At 48.7% G+C, this 14,696-nt stretch overlaps 1 protein-coding gene across 2 annotated transcripts in view; it reads left to right on the top strand.

Moving 5' to 3' along the window:
• The window catches only part of TTYH3 (tweety family member 3), an 85,563-nt gene that overhangs the window by 59,013 nt on the left and 11,854 nt on the right, over window positions 1-14,696 (top strand). The window contains exons 8-13 of one of the 2 annotated variants that reach the window (XM_069734337.1): window positions 2,546-2,601; window positions 4,745-4,837; window positions 4,969-5,061; window positions 5,147-5,283; window positions 6,208-6,384; window positions 10,482-10,557. In XM_069734337.1, the coding sequence (XP_069590438.1) occupies window positions 2,546-2,601; window positions 4,745-4,837; window positions 4,969-5,061; window positions 5,147-5,283; window positions 6,208-6,384; window positions 10,482-10,557 (632 nt within the window). The remainder of the gene's footprint in view (window positions 1-2,545; window positions 2,602-4,744; window positions 4,838-4,968; window positions 5,062-5,146; window positions 5,284-6,207; window positions 6,385-10,481; window positions 10,558-14,696) is intronic. The other variant, XM_069734338.1, reaches the window with a different exon arrangement.

The raw sequence follows: 14,696 nt of genomic DNA, 5'->3' as shown, positions 1-14,696 counted from the left end.
TCCCCTCCCCTCTGTTTTTCTCCCCTCCCCAATGTTTTTCCCCCTCCCCTCTGTTTTTCTCCCCTCCCCTCTGTTGTTCTCCCCTCCCCTCTGTTTCCCCCCCTCCCCTCTGTTTTTCTCCCCTCCCCTCTGTTTTTCTCCCCTCCCCTCTGTTGTTCTCCCCTCCCCTCTGTTTTTCTCCCCTCCCCTCTGTTTTTCTCCCCTCCCCTCTGTTTTTCTCCCCTCCCCTCTGTTTTTCTCCCCTCCCCTCTGTTGTTCTCCCCTCCCCTCTGTTTTTCTCCCCTCCCCTCTGTTTTTCTCCCCTCCCCTCTGTTTCCCCCCTCTCCCCTGTTTTTCTCCCCTCCCCCCTGTTTTTCCCCCTCCCCTCTGTTTTTCTCCCCTCCCCTCTGTTTCCCCCCCTCCCCTCTGTTTTTCCCCCTCCCCTCTGTTTTTCTCCCCTCCCCTCTGTTTCCCCCCCTCCCCTCTGTTTTTCCCCCCTCCCCTCTGTTTTCCCCCCTCCCCTCTGTTTTTCTTCCCTCCCCTCTGTTTTTCTCCCCTCCCCTCTGTTTTTCTCCCCTCCCCTCTGTTTCCCCCCCTCCCCTCTGTTTTTCTTCCCTCCCCTCTGTTTTTCCCCCCTCCCCTCTGTTTTCCTCCCTCCCTCTGTTTTTCTCCCCTCCCCTCTGTCCCCCCCCTGTATTCTCCCCTCTGTTTTTCTCCCCTCCCCTCTGTTTCCCCACCTCCCCTCTGTTTTTCCCCTCTCCCCTCTGTCCCCCCCCCCTGTATTCTCCCCTCTGTTTTTCTACCCTCCCCTCTGTTTCCCCACCTCCCCTCTGTTTTTCCCCTCTCCCCTCTGTCCCCCCCGTATTCTCCGCTCTGTTTTTCCTCCCTCCCTTACTAGTGGTGTGATCCATATCAGAATAGTGGGGTGCATTGCCCCCAACCCCCGCACCGATCAGGTCTCGTCAGCTTGGGTTAATGGTGCTGGAGCAGCACAGCTCTGTACACCATGTAGTGGTTGTTCCTGGTACTGCAGCTCTGCTCTCATTCACTTCAGTCGGCCCTGAGCTGCAGTACCGGGAGCGGCCACTACGCAGTGTACGGAGCTGCGCGGTTTCGGCTCTGCACGTTTGTACATCCAGCCAGAGCTGAAACTAGTTGGGGGGGGGGCGGGTGCCTGGTGTTGGACCCCCCACCAATCTTATATTGATGACCTAGAACAAGACTAGCTCATCGCTTTCATAAGCCAGGACAAGCCCTTTCCTCCATTCCCACTACCTTCTTCTCTCTATTTTTATCCCTCGCTTCCTACGGTTACCTTTTTTTCAGGGTCATACTTTTTTTTTTCCTTTTTCTTTGAAATATTTTACATCTAGCAGATCCAAGGTGTGAAATGAGGCGGCGGAGTCCGACGAGTGCGGCTCCTTAACATTGAGAAGGCAATAATGAGACGGCGGTGGGGTGGGGGGCGGCCATGCTTCCAGGCTCCGCTGTATCCCATGATGTCTCCGGCCTTCCCCTCTGTGCCGTCTACCGACTCTGCAAAGCGGAGACTTGCATTTCTAGCTGTGGAGACGCGGAGCGAGGCCTTTGAGGAATTTTACTGTAGGCTCCAAACAAATCTTAAATAGTTACCAATGCTTCCAGTAATCCAGCGCCTGGGAGCGCCATACTCCAAAATGCTGCAAAATGACCATCGCAGAGTAAATAGGGGAGAAGCACAAGGAATCTATGTGTCACAGCCACCAGCCATGTATGTGTATGCGTTCGGGTGCAGGGGGTATGTTGAACACTGAATGAAATGTTGACTTTCTTAGCATTAAAGGGATGTTCACATTTCCGAGATCCTATCTCAATATATTAGCAAATATCTCCAATTAGAAATGTAGTATAGTTCTTCTGATTAACCCATGTGCATGACATTGCAGGAGCTCAGGTATCCATGGTTACGTTCGGTCATATAGTGACAGTTAGTTGTTTTGTGATCACAATGATGGATATCGGAGCTACTGCAATGCCCTGCACATGGGCTAATCAGAAGAACTATAATATATTTCTAATTGGATGCATTTGCCAAGATCTGACTGGGAGCAGCCTGAGATGTGACAAGAGGCCAGTCTGGCACAGTCTGCCATCACTGGCGCCGCACAACCACTGCTCTCGCTCAGATCTACATCCAGGCAGACACGTTTTCTTGGCTGATCACTCGTTTTGCCATATTGTAAATCTGGCCACTTTACACCGGCTCCGGCCATCATTGAATTGGAAGGCTAATTATTATTGCATAAATGCGAACCGTTCCTGTAAATGAAGCTGATGGAACGGGCGGCCATTTACGGCTCCCGCCGAGTCTAATCGCCCTTGTAGAAGTGAGAGATGGAAGCGTGCCGCGTATATCTAATGGGAAAGGTTTCCATCCCCAGCGATTCCCCGCAGACCTTCAGCTCTATGCTAAATGCTCTGCCGCCTGCGTTCTGCTGATAAGACCCAAATCCTGCGGCGGTGTCACGGCTCCGGCTGCGGAGAGATTACATACATTTATTTATATCACTTTTTTTTTTTTTTTTAGAAATTTTAAACTACTATCTGTTCTGCAACCCCGGATCTGCTAATCCTTTCCAGCAGGTAGGTCTGACCTCGTGCCGCTTCTGTTACCTCGTACGTCTGCAGCTGAAGCCGCATGATTCCCGGCGCCCGCTGCATGATTCCCGGCGCCCGCTGCATGATTCCCGGCGCCCGCTGCATGATTCCCGACCCCGGCTGCATGATTCCCGACCCCCGCTGCATGATTCCCGACCCCCGCTGCATGATTCCCGACCCCCGCTGCAAGATTCCCGACCCCCGCCGCACGATTCCCGTCCCCCGCCGCACGATTCCCGACCCCCGCCGCACGATTCCCGTCCCCCGCCGCACGATTCCCGTCCCCCGCCGCACGATTCCCGACCCCCGCCGCACGATTCCCGACCCCCGCCGCACGATTCCCGGCGCCCGCCGCACGATACCCGACCCCCGCCGCACGATTCCCGGCGCCCGCCGCACGATTCCCGACCCCCGCCGCACGATTCCTGTCCCCCGCCGCACGATTCCGCCCCCCCATCCCGCATGATTCCGCTCCCCCATTCCGCATGATTCCCCCCATTCCGCATGATTCCCCCCCATTCCGCATGATTCCCCCCCATTCCGCATGATTCCCCCCCATTCCGCATGATTCCCCCCCATTCCGCATGATTCCCCCCCATTCCGCATGATCCCCCCCCCATTCCGCATGATTCCCCCCCATTCCGCATGATTCCCCCCCATTCCGCATGATTCCCCCCCATTCCGCATGATTCCCCCCCATTCCGCATGATTCCGCCCCCCTATCCCGCATGATTCCACCCCCCCCCCGCATGATTCCGCCCCCCTCATCCTGCATGATTCCGCCCCCCCCCCCCTCATCCCGCATGATTTCCCCCCTCATCCCGCATGATTTCCCCCCTCATCCCGCATGATTTCCCCCCTCATCCCGCATGATTTCCGCGCCCTCATCCCGCATGATTCCGCGTCCCCTCATCCCGCATGATTCCGCGCCCCCCCATCCTGCATGATTCCCCCTCCATCCCGCATGATTTCCTCCCCTCCATTTCTCATGATTCCCCTTCCCCCCCCCCCCCCCCCCCCCCCCCCCCCGAGGGACGCCGCATTATTGTCTGCTAGATTCAGGCCCAAGAGGTGTGACCAGGGTCGGCTCAAAGCTTCTACGAGTCCTTGGGAGAAAGTCCCTGTTGCTCTTCTTTACTTTTTTGAGTTTTTTTTGTTTGTTTGTTTTTTCCTCTTCGCCTTCCAAGATCTATAACTTATTTTTTTATCATTACTGTTTTGTGGTCCAAAAAACGTTTGTTTGTTTTTCCGGATGGCACAGAAAGTTTAAAAAAAAAAAAACACCATTTGTTTCTTTTTTTTTTTTTTTTTGCTTTTATATTATTTTATTAGTTTTAACACTCTACAGTACCAAATTTTTATTTTTTTTATTTTTTTTCCCTTAGATGTAATTTACTTTCCAACACAATGTGGTTGATATAACCTCTGAAGTATATGAACTAAATATTTTTATTATATATTATTTTTTTACCTTTTTTTTTTTTTTTATTTACCTATATTTTTCACCTATTTTTTCACTTAGTTTTTTTCACCTATTTTTTTTTCACCTTTTTTATTGGTCCCCATAGGGGACCTGAACCCAGCGATCACTTGCACGAAGCACAGCGGTATCTAAGAGGTCAAACAGCTGTATTCCGAGCTACCTCTGATTGCAGCGGTCAGACTCAGGCGCCTGATGAATGACCCCTCTCCTGAGCCTGCCCCATACCTGCAGCGCACCGGATGTGACCATGTAGAGCGCCCGGGTTCGCTGAGTGATTGCACACTCATGTTTGTTTTGTTTCTTCCATTCACTTTTATGGGATTCACACAGCAGACCTCTCCGCTGATAAGTGAGGCTAGCACTCTATACAGTCCTCCCCCAGATGTGTTGAGACTGGGGTACGTCCATTTTTGCCATGAATTTTCAGATATTTCTGGCAAATCCTGTGGAATACCCCTTTAATATGTCATTATCCTGTGTAAGCATCTGGAAGCTTGGAGAGCCCTCTAGCAAACCTGTGGTTGTAGTTCCTGCACTCTGGACCCCAGCTTTTTGGAGAATGGGGGTCTTAATAAGAACAATTTTGGGGAAAGCTCGGACCTTGATGTAGAAATGCCCCGTAACGTGCTTGTGGGTCTCTTCTAGATGTTGTCGAGCGGCCACAAAGCCCTGGTGGAGATGCAGGATGATGTCCTGGATCTGTTGAGGTCCGCCGTTAAAGATTACCCCAAGTCCATGGTAAGCCGTCTCTCCCCACCCGGCACCTTCAGCCTTCCATCAGTCCTTGGCGCAGAGTTCGTGGGTGGTCTCGCCTGTTGGGTCTGACTTGTCAATGGCGCCGTAACAGGTTAACCTTTCATTGCACACAGGATAAACTGGTGAACATCCAGGGAGTCCTCAACTCTACGGAGATTAACCTGCAGCATCTCACGGCTCTGGTGGACTGCCGCGGGTTACATCTGGTAAGGCCCATGCTCGCCGTGCCTGCCACTTTTATGCTGGTTATCTGCAAAGGTTAAAGACGTCTCATTTGTTGCCCCCCGTAAGGATTACGTCCAGTCTCTCACTGGTTTCTGCTATGATGGCGTGGAGGGGCTCATCTACCTGGTACTGTTCTCCTTCGTCACTGCCCTGATGTTCAGCTCCATAGTTTGCAGTGTGCCCCATACCTGGCAGCAGAGGAGGTGAGTCAGCGACCGGATTGGTTATCATAAGAGGTTTTACCCAAAATTCCTTTACCAAAGGGCAAAATTGGACAATAATTGTACAGTATGGCGCCACCTGGTGTGTGAAGCGTATAGCAGTGTGGATGTCTACCGAAGGCTCGGAGTACTGGTGGACGCACATGATCAGTCACTCTGGCCAGATTTCTGCTCAGTGACCCCTTTTTCTGCTACAGGTCAGCCAATAGAAATGGCTTTCTAACCTTTTTGTCAGGACAGGAGTACAGTTTCTACATTGTCAAGGCCGTATAGCTTAGAAGACTCCTGTCAGCTGCCAGAAGGGGATGGAGACTGATTGTATCTCTAACATAGGAGATTAGCAGTAAGAGGCACACATGGAAGTAAAAATGACGGAAAATGTATTTTTTAAGGCAAATAGGGCTGTAGATTGCCTTTAATTTAGGCCTTGGTAAATAAAACCTTTATTTGGAGACTGTGTTTAGGGTCAACCTGGGGAACGGCTTGTCTAAGCTCAAAATGTGTGGTCTACCAATACTATCTTATAACATGAGCTCTAAAAAGAGACATTTTGGGATTTTTCCACAATTTTGCAGTTTTCTTGCCACTCTTTTTGACCTCTTGGTCCTATAAGTAACCTTTTTTTTCTTGATCTATACATTATATCTATGGATTCCTATGTCTCTTCTGCCCCCTAGTGGCTGTACAGCAGATAGCATGTTTGTCTCTAATACACTTTCTGGCCGTGTATTTGGAATTTGATCCTTTATTTTCCTTTATGGGAAATAATAGAAGTTGAATTTCCACTTTTCCGTTTCTACATCCGCTATTTCACCTATTACAGCTTTAATATCTGAGGTTGCTATTTTTTTTTTATGAAGTCACATTGGTAATCGGTGCATCGGTTTTCGCTTTTATTTCTGATAGGGGTACTTATGAAGATGGCGACGAGGAGGCCACCACACCAGGGACTCGACAGACTCATGACAACCTCTACAGGGTGCACATGCCCAGTTTGTACAGCTGTGGGAGCAGCTACGGCAGCGAGACGAGCATCCCAGCGGCTGCCCATACCGTGAGCAACGCACCTGTCACAGAGTACATGTAAGTCCGACTCCCCAAATAGAAAGGTAGAATATATAGCACAGCGCAAGAAGATTGTGGCCCTTTGGGTGACTGTGCACATGGCCCTTTGGGTGACTGTGCACATTCCTCTTCAGAATTTCACATCCTATTTTGTGGACTTCACAGTCATTTCTCTCATTTTATTTATTTTTTGAATCTTACATCAACATTTGCATCCAATAAGCCATCAAAATGAGTGGAATCTTTTATGAGTAAATAATTCTTTTTATTGTCAGCTCTTTGCAAAATTATCAATTTTTGTAATATACCCCATTACTTTTTTTTGGGGGGTACCACCGGAATAATTGTATTCCAATCCTGTTTCTGTCATATTTGACCCTACTACTTTTTGGGGGCGTAAATTATGAATTTGGTCCATGCCCCTTCCCTCCTTCCCCCCTCTTCACCAACAAAGCTTTGCCTGCTTTTCAAAAAGTTGTCAAAGTTGGCAGGGAGTGGTGGAAAAAGGGCTAAGTTTGTGCGCAACTACAAGTTGCACAAAACAATTGCGTCATTCTAAGCCATTGCATGCCAGAAACCTGGCGGAAGCTGCTTGATGAATTGGGGCCACAGTATATAGGTACCCGAGGGTGCTTTTTAGGTTCCCCCACTTTTCAGTTCTGAAGGGGGCGACTCCTTTGATCCTGTCCCATTGGCTCTTACCTGCAGCAGTTAAAGGGTTACCTGGCCTTAAAATGACGAGTCTCAGCCATTGGGATGGCAAGCGAATCCGACACAGGGCTCATTCTGCATTACTCCTGAATCCAAATTTATTTGGGTGGGGGGTATGCTTCCTTAAGAAAAAAATGATGGCGGACTGGCCCGCGTTTTTATAGATGGTCGTGAAAGGAGTGGGAAAATAATGCCGCCACTTATGTATCTTGCTCCCATCCTCCATGCAGCTCCTTTCAGCTTGTTCTTTCGGCACGGTGTACACTCTGCGACGGGCCTCTGACATCCGGGCGCACACCGTGGAGTCACGACTTGTCACCCGAGGGCTAGTCAGGGCCGTGGGCAATTTTGTGACATCAGAGGCCTAAAAGAGCCAGAGAGAACGCTGCGCACACTGTGCTGTAGAAGAGAGGAGGGCGCTGCGGCGGCGGCGGGAGAGGTGAGCGGCGTGGAGAGGTTTTTTTTTTTTTTTACATTTTTTTTTTATTACTCCAGACCCCAGAAGATAATAAGGAACGTTCCATTCCATCCAATGACTTAGATGCAGAACAGATTTCCCTGGACAGACTTGAATGAGCTGCTACATTAGCATTTCATCATAATCATTAACCCATACCTGTATCATCGTGTCTGAGATCTAACGATATGAATGCAAAACTCCAGCGCAAAACGAAAACTTCCCAGCGCCCTCAGCGTGTCCATACAGCACCTCCTTGGGGGTCTTCCTCCTCATAGGCCAGCAGGTCATGCTTCAGAGCCCTCCTCCCAATAGCAGAAATAATAACAGGCCTTCAGTCCGGTCTCTGCTCACTCGCTACTCGTTACATTGATCCAAAAGACATTCTATGTCGCCTGTCTGCGGGACAGGTGATAAGTGAATAATCACAGGGACACACATTGATCAGGAGAATTTGGGTCCCGCAGTCCCCTCTGTGAATAAAGTGGTAGTGAGCATGTGCGACCTCTGCTACCCTCTGCTGATAGGAATGGTGGTCGCACATGTGCACTACTGCTTCATTTATCATCACTGTTCACATATAACATCAGTTTTATCATCAGGAGATTATCACTACCTGTAGTCCTTCATATTCATGAGCTCTTTATAACCCCGCCCCCAAAGCTGATTGGCTGCTTTTTGGGTACCCTGTGCATATGCAGAAATCTGCCAATCAGTGGTGTGGGCGGGGTTATACAAAACTGTGCAGCCCAATAAATGACACATTACCGGAATCGGGGCCCTACATCATGCTGCTTTCAATGGCAGATTCCCTTTAAAGGGGTTGTCTGGGATGGGGAAAATTTGGATAAGTGCAGGGAATAAATGTTATTTAAAAAAAAAAGGAAATCACTATAGTTGTTATACTCCTTTAACCCCCTCATTGCATTTGGTGGTGCCTGACAACATCTGTATACTGGTTCGATAGAGAAAATGTGCCGTACACACATGTAACCGCTGCAGCCAATCACTAGCGTCATCGCCGACACTCGCATGTATGGCACAAGACCACTGAAACAAGTGACTGACTGCAGCTGTCACATGGATTTCTGACGTCATCACTGTAGGATCAGTATGGGGTGAAGACCACCAACGCAGAGGGGGATTGGACAAGCATTGATATAGCATTTTATGTTATTTACTATAATTTTTTTTTTTTTACTTGAGCACAATCTGGGGCGATTTTATGAATATTTTTATTCCAATATACAAGTAAGCAAAAATAATTTTTGCTACTGGGTTTCATTACAAATGTTGCCGCTTTTATAAACTGCTGGCTGCGGAATGAGATTCCGGAGGATCCACCAGTGAGCTCGTTCTATCCTGGAGAGCTGAACTTTGATGTGGTTATAAATCCGCTGAGAGGAGTTCAGAAAAGGACAGATGAAGGAGACGAACGTCCCTGTCCAGAACGAGCTCACTGATAGGCTCTCAGTTAACTCTGTTGCACTTTTTATTGTTGGCTGCAGACTTGGTGACTATAGAAGGCAAACGGCGCAACATTTTTGATGAAATCCAATTGCAAAAATTATTTTTAAGAAAAAAAAAAACTGCGCCTGATGTCACCAATAACAGAAGTAGTCCTGATGTGTGATTGCGTATCACATGGCGATGATATTTGCCTGTGTACGTCGATGTGTCAGCTGCTTGTTCAGCTTCTGGTAATATTAGATGGAGTATTACTACAACTTGTGCACTTTTTGGATTTCTTTAAATAGCAGCCCCGGACCGCTGCTCCATAAATACATCACACGTAGGTTATCCTCTCCGTTATCCATACATATATATTTATTTATCTGACCAATATATGGAGAAGATATCGGGGTCCCCCGACAGGAGGTCAGTCCTTAAAGGGGCTGTAAACGGATCTATTAGCAAACTTGACTGATAAAATAATGTGTACAGAGGCCTCCCAGCTCGCACGACAAATCTCGTCGGAGAGAGAGGGAGCCGGCGTGTCGGATTTCCAACAGTCGATCCTTTTTATTCTCCACAAGATAAGCCGCCTCAAAATGAACACAGGAGAGCTGCGTATAGGGAGCGCTTCAGCCAAACCAGAAACTCCCATTTACAGAAACGTGTTTCGTGGTTTTTGCTCCTCATTAGTGCAAAGCTGGAGAACTGATTTGGGTGGGTGAGAGGCCTTCAACAGGACGACTAAGGGGTAAAGTTTCTGCTTGTAGAGAGCGCTATAAGGCTCTTTAAAGGGTCGATACTGACTTTTTGGATTGTTTCTTGAAATAGGTGGTACTAGCATTCTTCTTCCTCTGTGAAGAGGCTATTTGCATATTTAATTCCCTAGAAAAACTTTACTTAGCTCATAAACTTGTTTACACCCACTAGTCATTCTCCAAAAGGCGAAACCCTACCCCATTTGGACACCCTGACAAATGCCTTCCACCCAGCAAAAACTGTTCTCCTGATTGCACTGATGAGAGACAAAAACCCTGAAACATGTCAGTAAAAGGAGGTTTTGGTATGGCATCTTCTTCAAAGTCATAAGGCAAGGGGTAGATCTTGACTTCTACAATCGTTAACTCCAGAAAATGGCACTAGAATCCCCACCCTTTTCCTATCTGAAAAGGCCACTGTCCAACAGTTGATCGGTGGGGGGTTACAACAGGGAGAGTCGGACCCTCCCCAATCTTGATGAGCTAGGTCACAGAAATATCCTGTATGATCAATGGTGTCACTGTACAGCCCCCCGATCATCTGAACGGTGAGCCCTGGTGGTCCTCCACACTGGCCAGGGTTGGCAAGGTCTGGTTGGCATCGCTTATTAACCCATTGTTTACCATAGGTGGCTGTAGACTGATAAGTTCTTTGAGCAGCATCTGTTTAGTCTCTTATCTCGGCACCTGGATTCTGAAGTCGCGTTTTTTTGATCACGGTATTTCCATTTTTGCAGGAGTCAGAATGCAAACTTCCAAAATCCCCGCTGTGAAAACACTCCTCTGATTGGCCGTGAGTCACCTCCTCCTTCAGTAAGTTTTGTCACCACTTCACCCCCATTCATCATCAAGGCAGAGCTGACTACATCGGGGCTCGCTTCCGACACCTAGTCCTAGAAGAACTGCGCGCTAGTGGCGTAAGGCGGTATTCCCATCTCCGTAGGTCATGGCACCTGGCTAGGATGTGCCATCACTTAATGATCGCTGGGGGTCCCACCTCTGAGACCCCCACAGATCATGTCACGTCTTTTCCCTCTGCAAAGGGCCGTTCCCAGCCACCTGCTGCAGCGCCGCTCCCTACATGTGAACGCGAAGCGCCACAGTTCCCTGCACAGCCAGATGGCCAGGAGCGCGGCTGTGAAGGGAGCTCTGCGATCTGCACCTCCTTCTCAGTCCCTGGGGGTCCAACCTCAGCGACCCTCCCCCCGCCATTGAACATTCAGCCTGGTGACATGATGGGAATACCCCTTTACATAGTAGGTATTAAATTAGAGGCGGTTTAGGCTGTAGACTTTTCCACAAATGCTGAGATATTGCATATTTATACTTAAAGGGTCTGTCCAGGATAAGAAAAGAGGGGCTGCTATTGTTTTCCCTTTTTTTTTTTTTCTCTCTCTCTTCTTCTTTGGAAAAAGCACCACCCCTGACCATGTCTTATTCAAAGGGACTAAGTTGCAATACTTGATAGAACCTATGGTCTGGGGTGGCGCTGTTTCTGAAGGAAAGCAGCCATGTTTTTTTAATTCTGGACAACCCCCTTAATACCACCCCAGTACTGTGCACGGACTGTCTGGTATCACAGCTCCTTCCTGATAAGCTGCATTACCTGACCAGACATACCCCTTAGGATGGCGCTGTGTATATATATATATATATAATATAATTTTCTGTTGCCATAGTCGTGTGAGGTTTTGGGTTTTTTTTGTTTGTTTGTTTTTCTTACGGGAAAACTCATATTTTTAAGAGATTTCAATACTTATAAAGTAATTTAAGTTCATGATTTTGGGGGCTATAAAAGTAAATCGGCCATGCTTTTCCACTTTTATTTACACCTTGTAGCTTAAATATCATTATTCTGCTACTTACAATTGGGGCAGTTTTGGTTTTCTAAGGCTACGTTCACATTTGCGTAAACAAAAACGCATGCTAAAACGCATAGTTTTGCGACGCATGCGTCCTTTTTTGCCGAATTTTGGACGCAAAAAAAATGCATCTTGCTTCGTCCTCTGCGCCCTAACGCTTGCGGCAAAAAAACGCATGCATCGCAAAACGCATGCAAACGCATGTCCATGCGCCCCCATGTTAAATATAGGGGCGCATGCGTCGCCGCGGCTGCGCCCGACGCAGCCCGGCAGAACGCAAATGTGAACGTAGCCTAACAGTTTTGAAGATTTTTTTTTTTTTTTAAATGTATTCAATTATTATTATTTTTTTTTTTATCCTCACTTTGGGACATCACATGCAATCATGGGTATGTTAGGCCCCTGTCTGCTTTGGCAACCAACCGCACCATGTTTCTTGACAGCTACCTCTTGCTTCTTTAAGTAGAATCTGTCACCTTCATTGTGCTATATCATCTGACAACATCACGGTGTAGGATCAGAGACCCTGATTCCAGCGATGATGTCACTTACTGTGGGCTGCCTGCTGTCATTTTGATACAATCCCTGTTTTATCTGCTGCAGATCTAGCTGTTCTATGCTCTAAATAACTCCACCCACAGCTTTGATTGGCATCTTTCTGCCTATGCACAGTGTACACAGCCAATAGGTGGTGGGGGCGGGATTACACAGAGCAGGAGGACCAGGAGGCACAAGACATCTAGTCCTCTAGTGATAATCTGCTGATAAAACACTGATTTTTATTGAAACATCACACAACAGAGTAAGTGACACATCGCTGGAATCAGGCTCTCGGCCTCTATATACTTTTGCCTTTAAGATTGCAAAAAAAAAAAACCTCTGACAGTTTCTCCTTAAATCTTTTGGTCACTATCATGTGTACCAATGAGTTAAAGGCCAAGATCTGAGTTCTCTCCAACCCCGGCTGTTGCTGCAGGATTTTGGCTGTGTATTACAGCCGTCGCTCGCTGGTCACAACGTGTCCTCGCCGTCCCTCGGACTTTGTGGTGCTTGAAGTTAGTGCACAAATGGGTTCCTTCTTTTAGTGAAATGTGGGTGGCGCGGGCGGATGAGAGTCGTTTCCTCGTCTACCTATTCACGTCCAAATGTGCTGACGTTAAGAGCAGACCCCTCCAAGCTCCAGCGTGCTCCCCTGCCAAGGGAAAGGCAGGAGATGGAGGAGAGGACGTCACCAGCTCTTTATAGGAAGCAGCATGAGATATCTCCACACTGCATGGCTGGAAGTGTGTGGCCACCGAACTCCCCATCCATCCCATCTCATCCCACTGCCATAGTCACTTCCATGGAGTCGATTTTGCTCTTGTTGGTATAGCGCCCCCTGTCTCTTCTCAGATGTACTTTCTTCTTGATTTTAGAAGTTGACTGTAGAGACCCTAGAACTAGAAGGCCATTCCTGAGGCTCGGGGGGCAGTATGGTCAGGCCGGCTTCATACACTGACGATATGTGGGACAGTCATGTTCGTACACACCAGGCCGTTCCCGAGATTCGGGGGACAGTATGGTCGGGCCGGCTTCATACACTGACGATATGTGGGACAGTCATGTTCGTACACACCAGGCCGTTCCCGAGATTCGGGGGACAGTATGGTCGGGCCGGCTTCATACACTGACGATATGTGGGACAGTCATGTTCGTACACACCAGGCCGTTCCTGAGACTCGAGGGGCAGTATGGTCAGGCCGGCTTCATACACTGACGATATGTGGGACAGTCATGTTCTTACACACCAGGCCGTTCCTGAGACTCGAGGGGCAGTATGGTCAGGCCGGCTTCATACACTGACGATATGTGGGACAGTCATGTTCGTACACACCAGGCCGTTCCCGAGATTCGGGGGGCAGTATGGTCGCGCCGGCTTCGTACACTGACTATGTTTGGGGGACAGTTGTGTTCTTACACACCAGGCCGTTCCCGAGGCTTGGGGGGGCAGTATGGTCGGGCCAGCTTCGTACACTAACTATGTTTGGGGGACAGTTGTGTTCTTACACACCAGGCCGTTCCCGAGGCTTGGGGGGGCAGTATGGTCGGGCCAGCTTCGTACACTAACTATGTTTGGGGGACAGTCATGTTCTTACACACCAGGCCGTTCCCGAGATTCGGGGGACAGTATGGTCGGGCCGCCTTCGTACACTAACTATGTTTGGGGGACAGTCATGTTCTTACACACCAGGCTGTTCCCGAGATTCGGGGGGCAGTATGGTCGGGCCGCCTTCGTACACTAACTATGTTTGGGGGACAGTCATGTTCTTACACACCAGGCCGTTCCCGAGATTCGGGGGGCAGTATGGTCGGGCCGGCTTCGTACACTAACTATGTTTGGGGGACAGTCATGTTCTTACACACCAGGCCGTTCTCGAGATTCGGGGGGCAGTATGGTCGTGCTGTCCCATCCACCATTATTCCAGTCCTGCACAGGGAGCAACAGCGAGGCCCCAGCTGAGGATATGGGCCGACTGCAACTCCCTGCGCAGCTCACTTACCGGGGCCTCTTTGCAGGGAAAATTTGAAGGATCAGTGGCGTCCGAGAGGTTAAGCTCCCTCCACGGGGCATGCAGGATTTCATAGCCTCCTGGCACCCGAGCTGACCCCCAGATCTAGCAATGCTTCTCTGTGTAGCCATCACTGCTGGGCCGACATATACATTACACTGACACTTATGCTTTATTGCTTTGTTTGGTTGTCCCTGTGGTCTTAATGGCCAATTTATCACAGTGATCTCAAGATTCGTGGTGTAATTTCTGTACCAGTAAAAATTATTTCCACTGCCATCATACGTACAAGGTGTAATATTCTGTGTCTCTTAATTATAAGTTCTGGCTGACGCGGTTCCTTTTTTTCTTTTATTCTACTGCTGCATTACTTGGGTAAAATTCTGTCTGCCTGCAGCCACCACTAGGGGGAGCGTACTCCTTTATTATTGGGTTAAAGGTCTGCAGTAGCTCCCTCTAGTGGTGGCTGCAGATATTCAGGGATTGGTGCTCTCTTTATAAGGAAAACCGTTTTCTCTGGATTAACTGATTGGAAATAGTA

This window comes from Ranitomeya imitator, chromosome 7, assembly GCF_032444005.1.
Source record: "Ranitomeya imitator isolate aRanImi1 chromosome 7, aRanImi1.pri, whole genome shotgun sequence".
In the NCBI taxonomy this organism is placed as follows: Eukaryota; Metazoa; Chordata; class Amphibia; order Anura; family Dendrobatidae; genus Ranitomeya; species Ranitomeya imitator.
This window is presented reverse-complemented; position numbering and strand designations above follow the sequence as displayed.